The following is an 18,259-nucleotide window of genomic DNA, read 5'->3' as shown; positions in this document are numbered from 1 at the left end:
AAGAGAAGGACCAAATGACAGACAGGCAAAGAGAGAGAAGGGGGGTGTGGGGAGAAACAGACGGACAGACAGACAGTCAGACTGATGACTTTTGCTCTGAAATTGAAATAGTGAAGCTCCTTTTACATTAACATAACAGTAAATTAATAAATTAAACGCACGCTGTAGGCCCTACTGGCACCGGCCCCTTAACCGTGATTATTACTTTGCACAAATTTCAACAAAACTTTGAGAAAAAAAAAATATTCACCCAAGGCAACGAACAATTTGTCAGTAAGGGTATGAAGAAAATCAATCAACTTGTTTGGAAAATATCAAGTCTTTAAAATTTCAACCAAAATTGAGTAAATTTTAAAATTGCACGAATCTTGTTTAAAAAAACATCCTTGGTAAAGCGCAAACATTACTGCTTAAAATCTAAACTGTTCAGCTACAGGTACGTGATCGGCCCATTCTGGTTTCGGTTTCAGTCAAGACAAGGACGGTAAAAGTAAAATCATAACGGCCACATCACATGGAATATTTTAATCTCATTATGCTGAGAAAGTCGAGGAGAAGTTTGAGGAGGAGAAAGGGGTTATAATACAATAATACATGTACTGCTGAGGATGCCTGGTTCCAGCAGCGTGGGACACTACACCGAGAGTGGCCCTTACATGGTTATATATTTACGTATTATAATATAAGTCACATGTACAAGAAAAGTTTGGGGACCACTTTGTGTTGTAAGCCAAATGGTCACACAATCACAATTTCAATCATGGTCACCCCATAACCTCAATTTGAGATTGAACCCCCTCGATTATTACCTAAAGTATGTTGTTGCTTTTTTTTGGGGGGGTGGGGGTGGGGGGAGGGGTTGTTTGTTTTTTCAGACAGTCATTGGAAACAACCCTATGACAATCATACAGATGAAACTCAACGTTGAACAGTACGTCCAAAGAATATACCATATTAAAGGCAAAAAGCGAGACAGACAGATAGACAGACAGAAAGACAGACAGACAGACAGACAGGGACAGACAGACAGACACACAGCTGTAATTAATGCCATGCAAGTTACTCACTACAGTTAATAAGGCAATAAATGAAACCTACAATAAGGCCACCAAGATTTGTTCACCAGTAAAAGTTAAGAGTATCTTTCTACGGAATACGTTTTTCAGGCATACTGTGAATGTCATCAGAGAATATTTGTGGTGTGCTAAAATTGAGACGTCTTAATTTAAATCAGGACCACTGTAACAGAAAGATAAGCTGCTTAGATAAGAAACTCATATAAAAAGAAAAAACATACAGAACTCCAAAATGGAAATAAACTGAACACCAACACAGAATTAAATTTCATTGAATTGTCATTGTTTATAAATGAAAATATATATATTTCATGTAGGTACAAGTACAAGTAGGTTATATATACAACAAGTGTGTACACCGAAAACCCTTGCAAAAGAACATGGTTTGTGTTTTGGGTCATTTTACCCATAATAGCATTGAACCCTCATGCATGCAAAACGGATAATATATAGGCCACTTCACTTTTGGTCCACTTTCATATAGAACTATGGCGTCCTGATACAAACTATCAAAGGGTAGCAAAGTCATATGTGTGATACAATCAGAAATATATGAAAGAAAGCATTCGTTCTTTGAGGTGATTCACCTACTATACAGTTTAACAAAATTAAATGATACACGTGAAAAGAAAATGAAAGGGCAGAAAGAAGGGGGGGAAAAGCAGAATTTAAATTTAATTTTAATTTAATTTAAATGAGGAGAAGGGTTTATCGTGCCTGTTCTTGTGGGTTTTGAATACAACATTCTGCTCTGAATTCATCCATTCTTGATTTACAATTAGCACGAAAGATTTGAAAACTTCTGAAAGAAAAAGTGGTATATTTAGTTGGGTGTCAGAAAATGAAAGTGAAACAATTATTGTCGAAAGCTCCATGGTTTGACTGGTCATGTCTATGAAATGTTGAAAATGTGGTCAACCTGCTTTATTAATGCAGAAGTTTCATGGTCTACATCATTTTCAACTGGCAGAGCATGTTTGGACACTCTTTTGCATGTGCGTTTGGGAGCATGACAAAATGCATACACACAATGTTTATAAGTCAATTAATTCTCAACAGCCATTGGAAGCTCCAAAATATTCCCTTTAATACAACATACACAGATCTTCATTCAAAGTCAACAGCATTTACAACATCAGGGAGATTCCAATATATATCAAATTTCATTGTATGATTATGAAGCACAAAATAAAACTGAAGACTACAGCTTATGCATATATTATGATGAAGAACAAAGATCAATTGAAATAAACTCAAAACTAATAAAATATATACATTATGTAGGTATAAATCACTGAGGTAATGAATAACAGGGTGTTAACTACAATTATTATTATCATGCATTATTCATGAATTTTTATCCATGATAGACCTGAGCATTTCAAATATGAGGAACAGAACATAAAAAAGCAGCAGAGGAGCTTTTAGTGGGATCACCTTGAGAACCCAACTCCAAATGGAAAAAGACAAAACAGAACAAACAATGACACAATTCATCCCCTTCCAGATACAGACATTACAGAGATAACAAAACATTCTAAAACGTCAGATCCTAGGTTTGAAAACAAGTGACGGCATAAGCTTCTGTGATAATACCCTTTGCGGTTACACCTTGGACCTTGTCTTGTGGTGTGTAAGCCTGAAAGACACCGTGCTGTTACCCGAGACAAGCACTTTTTAAAATTGGCATTTAAGTCTGTTGTCAAACGAGTTAGTATTTACATATATTTGAAATTTTTGTCCTATATTGTAAATACATGTACATGATACAAAAAGCAGCTTACAAAAAGGGTTAACAAAATAAGACTAAATTTTTCTTAAAAAGCAATCTTTCTAAAACTAAAACAAAGAGGAACATGCAGTGCAATAGATTTTTTTACTTTAGAATTTAGAACAGAATAAAAAACAAAAAAGTGAAGTTACACTATAATAATACCATTTACAAAACAGAACTCCAAACCCAAAGCAGGCTGCAACAATCTGACAGCTATACAATTCTAAAAAATTACAGGTACTTCACACCCCTATCAACCTGATGAAAATATTTTAATGCTGTTCAGATCTAGTACTTCTAAACATAAATTCATACAGTAATGAGAAAAAAAAAAAAAGAAACAGATCTTATCTGAGCAGAAAAACAGGATTTTGATTTTTAAGTGCAGCACAGTTAGACGAGGAAAAACCAATCTTAACAATCATTGACCAACCTTTGTTTTAATTTTAGCAAGAGTTTTACAGAACTTGCAACAACATAATTAGGTCCTAACAGAGCCGTATATTAGAGATGTTACAAGAGAGTAACAAACACAAAAAAGAAGGAAGAGATATAAAAACGATAAGTGTTTGAGTACAAAAAAGGAGCAAACCACGATGTAACAACTGAATACTGACCAAAGAATAAGAAAAACAGAATTACACGTAAATAAATTTTTGTACAACCCTTTAAGTCAGTAATACTAAGGTTGTACAAGTCAAAGCAGAAAATGTTATCAAACGGCAGTGAAAGCATTGTATCAGGCATGGGCAAGTAGGTCCAAGTCTTGGGCAGGATCAAGCGAATCCGAATACCTCACCGGCCCCAAGTAAGAGAAAACTGGGTGAAATAAGTTGACATACCCAGGCTTTCAAAAGTGAGACTTAAGCTGACACTACAGCATATTATTTTTAAAAATTATATATATATATATATATATGTCACTTAAGAGCATTTCATGTGACAAAATATTAGATTTTTTGCTGCTTCTAGCTGGGCTAAAAACTATACCATTATGTTAATTTTCAAGACAAACTTTTGTTTTTATTAGCAAACCACATCAAGGGCCCCACCATCAACTCTTGTTACCTTGCAAAAAATAGTCAATTTCAACAATCACCATAACACACTTTCAAACAAATTTTTCCCAAAGATAAAGATGATTGTGAACTAAACATGCTGTACATTGACCAACAATGCAGACCAACTATGGGAGCACTAAATGCCACAACCTCCACCTTTTTGTCAATGGTGAACTTTGAACACTAACAAAACATATATACCATATGTCTGTCTTGAAAATTTTAGAAAAAAAGGACCACAGAAAAAAAAAATCTTGATAGAGATTCTAGTCGCCGATTTCCAAATCGTCTGACCACCCAAGGAACACCAGTCAGAAATACACCACTGCTAATGGGGTGTACTTTCAGAATACGGAAAGGTTAAAGTTAAGTGCATTGAGGTGAGGCATGCGCCCAGATCTGTTCAGTTAAGATATCAACAAATTTTTGGCATTTTCAACAAAAAGAAAAGTACAAGTCACAGCAGGCAGAGAGACTTCATTTTTAACTTTTTTAAAATAAAAAGGACCACCCTTTTCCATCCTTCCCATAAACAAAGTGCTCAAAAACCATAAGAATACCTTAAACTTAAAATTCAACACCAAAATTATTACATTATATTGTCTTCATTACAACAAGTTCAAGACACTCTACTGTAACCTACAGACAAACAAAATATCTTAATTCAAAAATTACAGATGACGCCAGAGGATTGAAGCCACTGACAGCAGTACGCCACTGACAGCAGTAGAAATATCTGTCTGGGTGTAGAAAGGTACAAGTCACTTTTGACACACACTCAGCCATTAAATTATAAAGTAAGTATATGTACCACCACATTGCAGAGTTATTACAGTATTTCCAACACAGAGATACTAAAGCAGCAGACGTATCGCGTCACAACTGACCAAAAGTCTTTCCTCCATCAGACAATAAATGTACATCTGTGCACAACACAAACACTGAGTCTTTCATCAGTGTCAAAACTCTTGTCACTGCATGTACCACTGATGTGAGTGTAGGCCCGCTTGAGAAGATGGCAGAAAAGGTTGTCCGGGAATTGGGAAGTTCCTCTGAGGCAAATTTCCTGGTCCTGAGGTATGAGCAGTGAGGGGGTGAGCGGAGGGAGGGGGCAGGGCAGACGGCATGGACTGCATGTGTGGGCGTGGCGACGAGCTGGGAGTGCCGTTGTCGAGGTGGGGGTGGGGAGGATGAGGCATTCCCCCTTGCGGCACGTGATGATGTGGATGGGGCATGGAACTGTGAGGCATCAGCATATTGTGCTGGAACGGAGTCTCGACATTCCCAGCCCCTTCGTTCAAATACATGCTGAAGGACATTATTGGAGTTTGGGGCATGTCCACCGCATTCAGATCAAAGGGCAAACTGACCGGCTGCGGTGGTTGCATACTGTCTTCTTGGTTTTGAGGATTGAGGCGTGCTTTTTTCAGTGGCATGTCCCTGACTTTACGCTGCCTTTTCTCTCCCTTCTCCGTTTCCTTCTTCTTTCGTGCCGTCTCTCTTTTCAGAGCATCATCCTTGCCAGGAATACCCGACATGGACGCCTGTGCACAAGAAGAACCGTCTTTTGGCGAATTTTTCTGTGAAACTTTCACATGGCCCACTTGGCTGTTCCAAATTTTCTTAAATGAAGTAAGGCCCAGCTCCTTTTTTCCAGTGTGATTGCAGAGCTCTTTGTATTGCTTATACACACTTGTAAAAGTGTCCGTCGAAGGAAGTCGAACAACACGTCTTGCTTTGGCATTTTTAGGAGGCCTTGGTGCTGGAACTCCTTGAATGGCAGCGTACCTAAAATGATTTTTAAAAACAAAATAAGTACCTTAAGCCAAGTACTTAAAGGATGTGTGATGTGATGAGAATCAGAGTATTAAGTCAAAATCTATTAAAACCTTATAGTCAGTCTTCCACATTCACTTAAAGCTCAGTAAATTATCCATGTGTAGGTAAAACACCCTTCCTCAACATGTAAGGTTATTTAAGAGGCAGGATGTCCATCTCCAAAAGGACCAAACCAAATAGATGGAGATTCTTCAAAACTCCCTAAAACAACCCTGGACCAGAATGCATCATTGGAGATTTGAACCTGGGCCACCTGCTACGCAGTGCAGCATCATATCAGCTGTGTTAATGGTAAGCCTGTAAATATTATCCTGAATAATTTAACTGGTAATATTCCATTGTAAAACAGGTAGTACTTTCCATTTTGTATTTCAAACCAGTAGATCTATGTAAAATCAATTTATCCTTTACTTTGTGCAAGGCAATAACATACTCCAAAACATTTTTTAGCTTATCTTCCAATATCGCAAGAGATAAAACAAAGCTAATCAAAGAAAGCCTTGGACCATTCAATATAAATTATAAAACAATCCATAGTGAAACAATTTCCAGTTTCACAAGGCCTAAACGTACCTAACAATGACCTGAGCTTATACTTCTCATGCCAAACACTATAAATTACATCTTGCTTCCACTAACAAGCCAACATAATACTTTTTCAAGGAGAAAAGACGTCTTAAGTCTTATTAATAATTACATTTCCTTTGTAACATGGTATGTAGTCCTCAATCCAACATTTGTTAGATATTATTGAAAACAAGCTAAACTTTTACAAGTTATATATATCCAGGTCAGAGATAATAAATTGAACAAAACATAATACAGTGAAACCCCATCACTATACAAAACTCCAATTCCATGAGTATCACAATGGGAAATGTGGTGGTGGTGGCAGTGTTGGGGGGAGATGATTTGAAGGCACATCAGCTTTAATAAATTAAAAGCACAGGGGGGGGGGGGGAGAGACACAAATGCCAAACTAACATGTAGTCATGTAGACAAAAATATTGTAAATTTTCATTATAGGTTCACGTACAGTAGGCCTACAACCCTGAAGTTGTTCATTCTGACTAGTTTATCTTGAGAAAGTTTCAGTGACCTGTATCTTCAATCACAGCATAAGTTTTACTGTAGAAAAACTTTTACCTCAAAGACTCCCGATAGGTAACAATAAACTCCAAAGTATTTTTCCAACTCCCTCACTTTTGCGGCTAAAATGTGGCCCATTTACAAAAGACCTGAACTTTTTGACCAATCTGATCTAAATTTCAAAGATATCCCTTCAAAATCAGTATCGTAATGGAGTTTCACTGCATCATATAGAGAAATATAATTAATACATACTTGAGGATAAAATCCACCACATCTGAGACATCGTCAGTCCGTAATGCATTGTGTGGTTTCCTGCCTTGATTGCCATGTGTTCGAAACTCTGGCCCATTTTCCAGAAAGTGCTTTTTCAGCCTTTTCATATATTTTTCTCTAATATTGTTCACAAACAAGAAACAGACTTGGCAGATGCGGATATTCCGAAAACGATAGTGATAAGTGTTCCTTTGCCGAATATGATTTGTTGTGGTCTTTGTAGATGAAACAACAGAACTGCACAACAGACCCATGATGAAGAAATCACGAGGTTGCCGCTCCATTGTCGTGAGTTTGAAGCGATGTAACGCAATATCTTGCACACTCAGAGAAAGCAAGCAAGCACAACCGCAATTAATCATGTAGTCAATCACTTGTTGAATATTTTCTACAGGGCTTATGGTCTTTTTGGACACTTCTTCCTCCTCTGGGTCACTTGCAGGATCTTTGCTACACTGACTGTCACTGTTGCTTTTCATATGAGGATCAGAATACCCCATCTCCAAGGCCATTGAATAAGAATCAATCTTCTCCAGGGCTTCGATTTCAGCCCCTTTATCCTTGCTCTCTACACGAACTGGAAATATTTTAGTCTTTTTCTTCAGGTATGAGTATGACTTGTTAACTTTCCTCTTGAAAGGAGCAGGATGCTTTCTGGGTCTGCCTCGACCTCTTTTCTTTGGCGCGTCTGAATCAAGAATAAGACTTGGGTCTACCGTAACAGCAAGAACTTTGTCGGTAACTGAGCTCACTGCCTTTTCACCAACATTTGGAACACCCAGGCTTGCTCTGAACTCTTGAAGTTGGGTTTTGGTCCTGCCAGGGAGCTGACCTGGCCGATAAACATTTTTAGGAATTGCGTTTGCAGGCTTTGGTGGATCCTTAGTTTTAGACATAGTTGGCTTACTACTTGAGACACTAGCTAGTGAAATGTTTGAACTGCTGGACTGGTTGACTGCCTCCAACAAAGACATATTTTTGTCTGCAGCTTTGATGAGTAGACCAATTCCTTTTGTGCGTTCATCAAAACTGTCTTGAGATTCAGAGGAGATGTTAATATCTGTGGAGATCTTGGTGTCCTCTGTGTGCTCCTCCATCGAGAGCCGTGGTGAAACATCCAGTGTACAAGGAATCAGAGGGGCATCTGAAACAGTGCAGTTTCATGTTAATTCTCCCATGTCACAAAATTATATTGACAGTGACACATTTAGTCATTTAGAAACTGAAATTATAGTCTTCAACATTTCGACACATCTCACCAACATATAATCTTGGAAACTGAGTGGTGCAAACAAGACTGAGGCAACAGAAAAAGTATGCTGTCATACATCAAATCAGCAGAGACAAACTGTAATGAAACCCATTCTTGATGATGGTACAAAATTTTTATTTCGAGCAAGTCATTTCTTTTTCAGAGTCATGTGTTTCATGAACTTATGACTCTATACAGGTACACTATTATCAATATCATACATCTCTGTACATTTTGATCTGTTCTCAAAGTATAAAAATAGTTTTCCAGTGCAACAAATACAATTTTATTAAAAATGATAACAAAAAGGTGAGCAAACCTGCTCAATAATATCATGTTAACAGATTTGTTTCTGTATCAGTGTTCATATCAAGTGCAAACAGATCAGTTGTTCCAAATTAGTTTCAATTAACAGAGAATATACGGCATATTCTAGCTGAAAATGAATGGACTATCCACTTCAACCTATGTCCATATAATAAACGGCTGGATGTAAGACTCCAAAAAACACTACTTTGTCATTTGGCAATTGTCAGAGTCTTGCATCCACCTATCAATATGAAGGCCAATTTAATAATCTTGGAAAGAGGAGACCCACCCCCAAAAATCAGGCTGTCTAAGACAAAGCTTGAAAGGAGAGCAGAGCTTGGACTCAAGTGAAAAGGAAGTACTTAAGCAAACAATAGAAACTAAAGAAATATTGACCCATAAAAGACGTCCCAAATATCATCCCCAACAAAATGTTTCATTTGAAAATAAGCCATCCTATCAGATTTTAATGAAGAGCACCTTAGAAAGAGTATTCTTAGGTTTTGGCTCTTCCATAAGATATTTCGAAACTCATCAAAATATTGGAATTGCCCTAACAGAATTAATTATTAAAATGGGTCACTCACATCAGTACTGAAATTTTTTTTTAATGCAGGCTAACGTCACATCACACTTTTTGTTCAACATAAGCCCACAAATAAGGGGAAATGACTACAGCATTCTCTCGTGTTTCATGAAATCATCACTAACTGCCAGGATGATCTTTTGTTGCTTGCTGAATGTGATAGACCCTTAAGACTTGTACGTTAAATTTCATGAAGTAAAGAAGAGGTCAATTTGACGGAGTGCTGCTATGGCCAGTGTCATTACCCAACCCAATCAAAACTGATAATGCTTTTGAATTTGACCAACAAGCATCCAATCTTAGGCAGCCACATGATCTGACTCTCTGATTTGGGATTAGCAAAAGAATCAGCAAATGTGAGTCAGTAGAGCCAACATTATTACTAATTATTACATGTAAAACAAACAGTACTACCAGAAAGAGATGGATAAGTGGGGCACATGCATTTATCTATAATGCCATCAACGGTCAAGGGAAAAGTAACTGATAGGAGAGAAGTAGCAGCAAAGATTGTTATTTGAACCAAGGCAACTTAGAGAAATTCCTGTGGACCTCACTGTGCACACAAACCGTGTAACTTGAATCCCTAGAAAATATGACAGGCTTAAAATCTAAATCAATCTCCTTCAAATGACACAAGGGTTAAGATAATCTTGAATAAATTTTAAAAATTCAAGACATCATAGATGATATAATATGCTTTTGACAGACACATTATCCAGTTCTAATCCCTAACCAGGAATTGAATACCATTAGTTTGCACCCTCACTTATCTTACTGTCTCCCTCTCTGTCTGTCCTTGATTAAAAAAAAAGCTCTTTCTGCTCATAAGACACATTGTAACAAAAACACCAGAAATGTTAAAAAGTACATCTTGAAGGAAGCCCAACCCTCTTATTTCTTGCTAACTTTTATTCATTCTGTTAATTTCTCTCCCTGCCAGACTGCATTTCAGCCTATCAAACTTGGTTCTGATTGGCTTGATTCATTTAAGGAAAGGCGAGCCTCATAGAGCAATGCCAAGCCAGCCACAAACAATCACCATAGCAACATAGTAACCACCATTTCAGTCAGTCAGTCTTCTTATCTCAACAGGCATCAGAATCCTCAGCAGTATAAATAGAAATTATCCTTTCAAAGTTTGATATATTTCAGAAACACATCAGTTTCTCATCCTTGTTCAAATTACCTGCCCTGACATGAGATAATTGTAACACAAAAAAAGCCTTCTGGTGGCCCCCTCAGATCATGTCAAACAGCTCCTACTCTTTCCCCATTATTCTGTGAAAACTTAAAAATATGGGGAATACTTGGATGGGACTATTTCAGTGTCTGAACCCCTGGGCAAAAAAAAAGTATACAACTTCAACTTGGTGTAAGCAACAACTTTCACATGTGGTCAGCCAAGAGTATGTTTGAGAGGCAATGACCACTGCATCAGTGTGAAACAATAGAACTCTGATCAAGGCAAACTTGAACCACTTGACACTATAAACACAAGCTTCAAGTTCTCCATGCACAGCTCTATAAGTAGTAACAAAAGAAAAGATTGCTCTAAAGTATAGATCATATTTGGAAGACAAAACCCTTATTAATTTTCAGGACGAGGTCAGTACATTCATTGCAAATGTGAAAAAAGTAAATGTAAAACAAAATGTACATGAATATTTACCATTCAGAGAGGTGAAATGCTAAAAGGTGAAAGCTGCACGCCATTTCTTTACAGAAGGAAAACAACAAAAACTGTAAAAAGATGCAAATGAAATTTTTTTAAAGAAAGAAATGGACACAACAAGCCTTGCCAAGTATTCAAAATTCAAAACGACATCCACTTTGTTGCATTAATGAAGAACAGAAAATTTCACCATTTCCAAAGAAGGTACCAATACACACTTCACATGGACCATCACATCCCAACAGAAAGACCAAAATACTCAATAAAAATTCTCCCTACTCAGAAATATCTTAAGTCAGGTCCTCTGCATGTTCAAGTGAAGCATCGAACTGCTCAAGCACAGATGTCAGCGCAAAAGCTTTCAACCCAATATTACTATAAAAACAATCATGAATTAGTCTTTCTTGCTCTAGTAAGCACATCATTCCAGTGTAATAGTCAGCCAAGAACTTACCGAAATCATTATCTGAAGGTTGGGACATTCACAACTGCCAGGAATCACCCCTGATCCCTCACTTGAAGCCAAGACAATTATATCAATTTTCTACATCATCTTCGTTCTGCTAATGAAATCTTTCATCCTTACTTGGTCATTTAATTCAATCAATAAATTTCCATCCCTACAAGCTGTGAGAGAGACTACATTCAAGCAGAAAGATGAGAGATACTCGATAAAATATATTCTTAAGTGGAAATTAAACTTATTATGTCTTTTGCAAACAATGGGGGAAGAGTTTAAATATTGCATCACTGATGCCAGTGTGCCATATTAAATGTTTTTCCACCCAATGAAATTCATCTAAGCTCAAGCACTCTAAACCCGAGCGCCCATAGGAAACAGGCTTCCGGAGGTTCATTTTCTTTTTTTTGGGGGTGTGTGTTTGTCATAAAAATAAAAAGAAGCTTCTGCAAAACAAAGACTTCCAACCAAAAATCCAGCACAAACTGGAACCACCCTGACAGGACAATGTTTGAAAGGACTATGTCAAAAGAAAAATTTTTTAAAAAGCGATTCTACATTTTTCGTCTGGTCCACCTACAACCAATACAGTTTTAAAATATCATTGATAACAAAGAAAAGTCTGTAAAAAGTGAACAGGGACTGTTATGATGACCTATCAAAGAAATCAACTTTTAGACATGTCCTAAAGTATTTTCACCCTTCAAAACCATAATATTAAAGGCTGGCATCATTAAAACAAAATGTGCAACTAAAAACATACACAAAATTAAACATACAATCCAAAATCAAATTTCACAAATGCAGGTTTCCAGCAGACACTCTGATGAACTTATCATGCAGTAAAAGCTTGTGTAAAAATCTGTTCAGTCAAGTATCTTTTATGACTACCTCACTGGCAGCCTTATAAGCACCCCCTTGCCTTGGAAATCAAGAACATACAAAACTACATACCACTGCATCGACAAACAATAGAGAAACTCCTGGTCTTTGCACAGAACTGTTGGTAGCCCAGATCGAAACGCTCAGACATAAACACTGATAGCAATAAGTAAAAATACAGAACAGAATAACATTGATCAATGATGGTCCCATTGTTACATCCTCCCCCTCCACTTCCACACAGACAAGGGGAACACAAGAGGGAGGAAAAATGTTGAAACAATCGAGAATGCCCTTTACCCCATAAGTAAAAAAAGTAAAATATTATTGTTGTGTAGTCTGACTAGTTTTTCAGAGGCTTAAGCTTCAAATTTTACACCCCTTTTTACATTTTGGCTGATCCTTACAGAAGTAAAAAAGTCATAAAATAATTTGAATAAAATCAAAAAATTATTCTTCCGGCATCCAAATCAAATGCAAAGGTGGAGTCACATGTTTTAAAAAATATAAACCAGTACTAATGTCAGAATACAGAATATTATATCAAATAAACGGGGGAACTGAAATAATTAAAATCTGTGGTCTTAATTTAAGACTAACAAAAAGTAGTCAACACTATGTAACATACAAGAGTGGTATTTCCACCGATATAGATGTAATAGCTTTGTCTTGATTGACTCATTGCCATGAGGTTAAGTCAGCTTCACTGAGCACTGTTTGCCTTTCTTACAATAACAAATAGGTTTTATGGACTTCTAGTTTAGTTTTAGTAAGAGCTTTGCGGCACTTGCAACACAATAATAAGACCATGTAAGTTCCGAAGATTAAAAGTGTTACAAGAGAGTAACAAACACAAAAATGGAGGAGAGATAAGGATGATAGATGTTTGATAAGAAAGAAGGAGCACCCACCAACCACCCGCTTTATGGACTTTGAGGTGGATCCTGAGGAGTAGGGGAGGGGGCAGGGCCACATGAACATATACTGTCTGCGATGATCCCAACGATGTAGTTGTAGACAAATAGAAGACAAACAAACAGGTTTTTGTTGTGTTGAGTGAGAAGCACAGCAACATTGTGGTTCTCAAAACACGCTGACAAAGTCAGATTATAAATGCACAAAAAAGAAAAGAGCATAATAAGTGTCACATAAGGTTCCTGGGTGGTTGGAGAGCATCGCTGGTAGTGGTCGGTCCTAACCTTAATGTCTTTCTTTTTTTTTTCTCCTTCTGCTGCTTAAATCTCAATTAGATCTGTCTTGTCTTCCCTGCACAATATGACAATGATTGTGTCAATGTATATTCTCTGTACTCAAACTCAGAACATACATTTCAAAGAAGCACAGTCAGACCACTCTCTACCTACAGTATTGACATGCTGACTATTCTGAGTGATCTCCATGCTGACTATGTCAAGAACATGATTCATTATGGTACCATTTGGTGCTTTGTATAAACATAGCACTGGAAAGGCAAAGATGTCTAAAAAATATATGATGTCTTTAACTTTGTTCATTTTGTGAGCTGCTTGCAAGACAGATTGGAAAAATGGAAAAACTGCAATAATAAATTACATTACTTGAAACAGTACTTAGCACATGTAGCTTGGTTTTGAGGTGCGAAAAGAAATCAACAATAATCCCATCATCTCATTTCTTCTCCACCCAAAAGTGCTATTATAATAATAATATAATACAATGAATCCTCTTTCGGGGCTTTTGGCTCCATCTGGTGTTTTCCTCTCACACTGCACCACAAACTGCCTTGCTCTCAAAGCTTTTTTTGAAGACTCCTTTTTCTAATGTAGAAGTAAAAGTTCTTCGTTCTTTCTTCTTTTTGTGGAGTTTACTCTAGGATCTAATCAAAGGTCCGCAAATAACATAATGTGCAACAGTAATTAAAAGACATTCAGCAGGAAGGAATATGTAATACTAACTAGTCAACAATACTCCAAGAACCAATAGTGGTAGACTAGACGTGAAATGAAAAGAAAAATTGGAAGCTAAGCTCTGGAAACATATATGGTATCAAGAAAGATACCATCCAATCACCTCCTGTTGATAAAAACCCTCCACAAAATATGACAGGAACAACTCGAGGGATGAGTCATTTCACAAAGTACAAGTACAAACTGTGGCAGAGGTAAAATAATTTTGCTAAACAATGTACTGAGAATAGGTACAGTATGAATATCAAGTTTGATAAATGCATAACGGTCATGTTGTGATAATGTAAAAACAACATAAAAATATTTGTGTTCATTTGGTACATAAATAAAGCCAAGTACGAGCTGCCCAATGCAAAAATAAGTCTCCCCCCCTACCCCCCTCCCTGTCCTGCTACCAATGATGAAGCCCCGGCTGTGGTTGTTGGTAGGCCTGACTGGACATGTCATATTTAGGGAGAGACGAAGGGTCTCCGGCGGCCCCCTGCATGTCCGGGGGACCAAGTTGGTGCGTCGGAGGTAAGGTGGCTGTCACATTTTGCAACTCGTGCTGAGGTACTGGGTTGTTTCGATTGTCCCCCATTTGAGGCTGGGGCTGCTGCTGCACGTCAGGTTGCACCTGCTGAGAACCTGGACCCTGAGGAAGCATCATGTTCTGCTGCCACGATGTGTCCGCGTTGCCCGGGCTTTCAGTCAAATACATGCTCAGAGGCATCATCGGCGTCTGAGGCATGTCAACGCTGCCGAAATCAAACGGCAAACTGACAGGAACACTCGGGACTTCCTCCACAGCAGGAGCTGGAGGGGACGGCTCGGCTGCGGTGCCGTCTTCCAGATCTTTCATCTGAGACTTCATCATTCTCTTCACAATCTCTTCTTCTTCCTGCGTTTTCAAGGAAGGATCGTCTGTACCCGTGGATTCCGTTGTTGCAATTGTGGCAGTGTTTGTAGTTATGTTAGAATCAGAGGCAGAGGTAGATGCTGCAGTTGAAGAAGTGGAAGCTGTAACGGCAGCCGCGGCTGCTGCTTTTTTAGAATGCCATTTTGGAGTAGGTGGAGATTCTTTATTGGTGCTATGCTGCACCACTTTAATGTGCGGAGCATGGGAACTCCAGATTTTCCTGAAGGTTGAAGCAGCTATTCCTCTTTTTCCTGTATGCTCACAAAGTTCTTTATACTCTTTATAAACACTTGTAAAAGTGTGTGCAGCCGGAAGGCGTATAACTCCTTTGGCTTTGGTCTTTTTAGTTTTGCCCTTTGGGGCTTTTCCAGGAGCACCGTGTATTGTGCCATACCTGAAAATGCAGAACCAAAAAAAAAGATGTTAACAATTCATATTTAATATTTCGATGAAATATGGGCCAATTTTTTTCACTTAAAAAACCCAAAAACCCCTGAATTGTCTCAAGACAAAACCAAAGATGGAAATGTAAACAAATGTCATGATACTACCAATGCCCATTGCTGAGGCACCCACACATAATGTTATTACTTATATTCCTTGTTAAGTTTAAGCCATTACAACTCTCTATTTCATTCTTTTGAATATTTCTTTTTGTTCAAGTTCAACATCATAATAGACAAAATACAAGTTGGTATTGACAGAGGAAGCAGTACTTTCCAGTGACTACATTAAAGAAACAGTAAAAAGAATGCAGAGGAGGTAGAGACTAATCTTACTGATAAGAAACTGTCAAAGATGATAGCAGCAACCAAAAGAAGATAAAATTTAAAAATTTACAGAAATGCACTAATGCACTGGAACAGTCCCACCACTGAAGAGAGTTAACATAATTTATTTTTTTAAAATAAGTTTACTTACTTGATAATGAAATCTGCAACGTTTTCAACATCGTCAGAACGGAGTGCATGGTGAGGTTTTCTCCCTTGATTCCCATGAGTTCTTGATCGGACTCCCATTTCGTTGAAATGTTTCTTTAAGTTTTTCATATATTTTGCACCAATATTGTTCACAAAGAGAAAACAAACTTGACAAATGCGAGTGTTGAGGAGACGATAGTTGAATCTGTATCTCTGCCGATCACTGTTTCTGGTGGTTATTGTTGTTGGAACAGCAGCACCCCGAAAAAGTCCCATGATGAAAAAGTCTCGAGACTGCCGGTCTAAGCTTGCAATTTCCAGACGATGCGCTGCCACATCCTGTAATGTAAGAGCAGACAAACATGCACACCCACTTGATTTACGATAATCCAGAACTTGCTGAATATTTTCGACAGGGCTAATTTTCTTAGATCCTTCCTCATCATCATGCTCACTGTCTTTATCTTTACCATCTTTATCGCCACCACCACCTCCAATTTTTTCATATGGATTTGTGTAACCCATTTCTAAGGCTAAGGTAACGGCGTCAACTTTTTCAAGGGCCATAATTTCTGCAACTCTTTCTGGGCAGTCAATTGGCGTCGGTGCAGACAGAGGCGTGGCCTTCTTTCTAACCGGCCCGTCACCTTGTGACTTTCGTTTCATGGAGTCTGGTTTTCTCGGTCTTCCTCTGCCCTTCTTGGGTGGTGAGGGTGCACTTATGGTTGGCGCTGGAGTAACGTCTCTCAGTTGCTCTAGATTTGGGGGAACAAACTCCTCCCTCATCTCCGACGACACTGGCATGCTGGGAGGCTCCATGTACAACTGCTCTTGTTGTTCGTGATTTGGTCTAGCTTGTGATTTTTCTGCTCTGTGCAAAAAGAACTTGGTGAGGGAAGAAAATTTCATCCTATCCTTATCCATAGCATACGAGTCAAAAGTGGAGTCACGGTCATCCACATACTCATCAGGCATAGGATTGCTCCGGACATTCGTCAAAGTGTGCATCTGCCTCATGCCACCCCTGTTATCATGATGCATAGTTTGCCCCATATGCATATGTGGTCCTGTTGATTCTTCCAATGCCCTATCCCAGTATATCTCAGTCTTCATTTGTTCTCCTGGCAACATTCTCATTGCACCTGAAAGTAATAAGAAAGGCAGAATAAACTATACAGAAAAAAATAAAATATAAGAAGAACATTTTTCACTGATGAAAATGACACATTTAGAATAGTCAGCAAATCAATCATGCCATGGATAGTTGACCACAAAAGCAGAAATCTTTCGATAAACTGTCAGGGCAGATGAACTTAAATAAGTCCAGACCTTCACACATTAAATTAATGTTTACTGATATATTTGAGATATCTACTGTACCACATACACTAAAAGTTTTCCACATTTTCACTTTATATATTGATGCCAAGACAGCTAAAAACAACAAACAACATCCCCCCCCCCTCTCCCCCCAAGCACAAAGAACTAAAGCAAAAAAGAGGTCTACATAGCAGTAGCCAGAATCACATCCCCCCTCCCCCCAATCCAATCTGAAAAGTTGCATCAGAGATAACACAGACATGATAAAACCAGTTGTTAGTATCGTGATTGTAGGAAACATACTAAACCAATTCAGAGATAAAACCTTTCACTTCGATTTCTAAAAAAAAAATTCTTAACATAATTTTTCAGAGACAAAGAGCAGTTCATCCCTTGAAAATTAAATTATTTGTGTTTGCACATAATATTGAACCAATAGCCTAAAAACAAACAATTTTTTGGTAAAAATTATAGTAACAGTATATTTAATTAAAATAGACGATCAAACCTCGTATTCCAAGAAACAGAACGGAAATCTGTCAATGAATGAGTAAAATAAAACAAAAACCTCTCTTTGCTTTCCTTGCTATGTAAGTGAACATCTTCCCATTAATTGAACAGAAAACTCAGTGACGAGGTTTGATCATCCAACATTTTAGCTGGACTTACGTGATTTGGTCCTGACCCTAGGCTTGGTCATATGATTCAGAAGCTGTGGTGTACTCACAAAACATGCCTGGTATCGTTTTAAAAATAAATTTTTGCGAAGAAATACTCTTACGGAATCATGCTGTTCTGAAAACATTAATTTTGTTTTCATAGGCAGCTAGAGCAAGAATACGAGGTTTGATCAGAATGTAACAGAACCGGTCAACCGCATAGTTAGAGACGACACG

At 37.9% G+C, this 18,259-nt stretch overlaps 2 protein-coding genes across 3 annotated transcripts in view; both read right to left on the bottom strand.

Annotated features, from left to right (window-relative positions):
• Positions 1-18,259, bottom strand: part of LOC101862793 — a 43,215-nt gene that overhangs the window by 12,018 nt on the left and 12,938 nt on the right. Inside the window, exons 2-3 of one of the 2 annotated variants that reach the window (XM_005097332.3) lie at positions 16,045-17,185; positions 13,488-15,517 (exon numbers count right to left, since the gene is read on the bottom strand). The exons of the other annotated variant lie outside the window; for it this stretch is intronic. Coding sequence (XP_005097389.1) covers positions 14,617-15,517; positions 16,045-17,185 — 2,042 coding nt within the window. The 3' untranslated portion in view covers positions 13,488-14,616. Of the gene's footprint in view, positions 1-13,487; positions 15,518-16,044; positions 17,186-18,259 lie in introns of those variants that run through there. 2 annotated transcript variants of the gene reach the window in all.
• Positions 1,338-17,076, bottom strand: LOC118477126. The gene is made up of 3 exons (XM_035969525.1): positions 17,008-17,076; positions 7,095-8,259; positions 1,338-5,699 (listed from the first exon to the last, which is right to left on the bottom strand). Exons 1-3 carry the CDS (start codon positions 17,033-17,035, stop codon positions 4,883-4,885), a joined length of 2,010 nt encoding a protein of 669 aa, XP_035825418.1. The 5' UTR covers positions 17,036-17,076; the 3' UTR covers positions 1,338-4,882.

Source organism: Aplysia californica, unplaced genomic scaffold (genome assembly GCF_000002075.1).
Source record: "Aplysia californica isolate F4 #8 unplaced genomic scaffold, AplCal3.0 scaffold00152, whole genome shotgun sequence".
Classification (NCBI taxonomy): domain Eukaryota; kingdom Metazoa; phylum Mollusca; class Gastropoda; order Aplysiida; family Aplysiidae; genus Aplysia; species Aplysia californica.
Note: the sequence above shows the minus strand (reverse complement) of the source record. Positions and strands in the feature narration are given on the sequence as shown.

Excerpts from the sequence above, each read along its gene's own strand:
- LOC118477126 (XM_035969525.1), bottom strand. The coding sequence starts at position 17,035 with ATGTCCGGAGCAATCCTATGCCTGATGA. Across the intron at positions 8,260-17,007 it reads AGCAATCCTATGCCTGATGA|ATGCCCCTCTGATTCCTTGT; the intron begins GTATGTGGATGA and ends GCACTGTTTCAG. Across the intron at positions 5,700-7,094 it reads GTGGTGGATTTTATCCTCAA|GTACGCTGCCATTCAAGGAG; the intron begins GTATGTATTAAT and ends AAATCATTTTAG.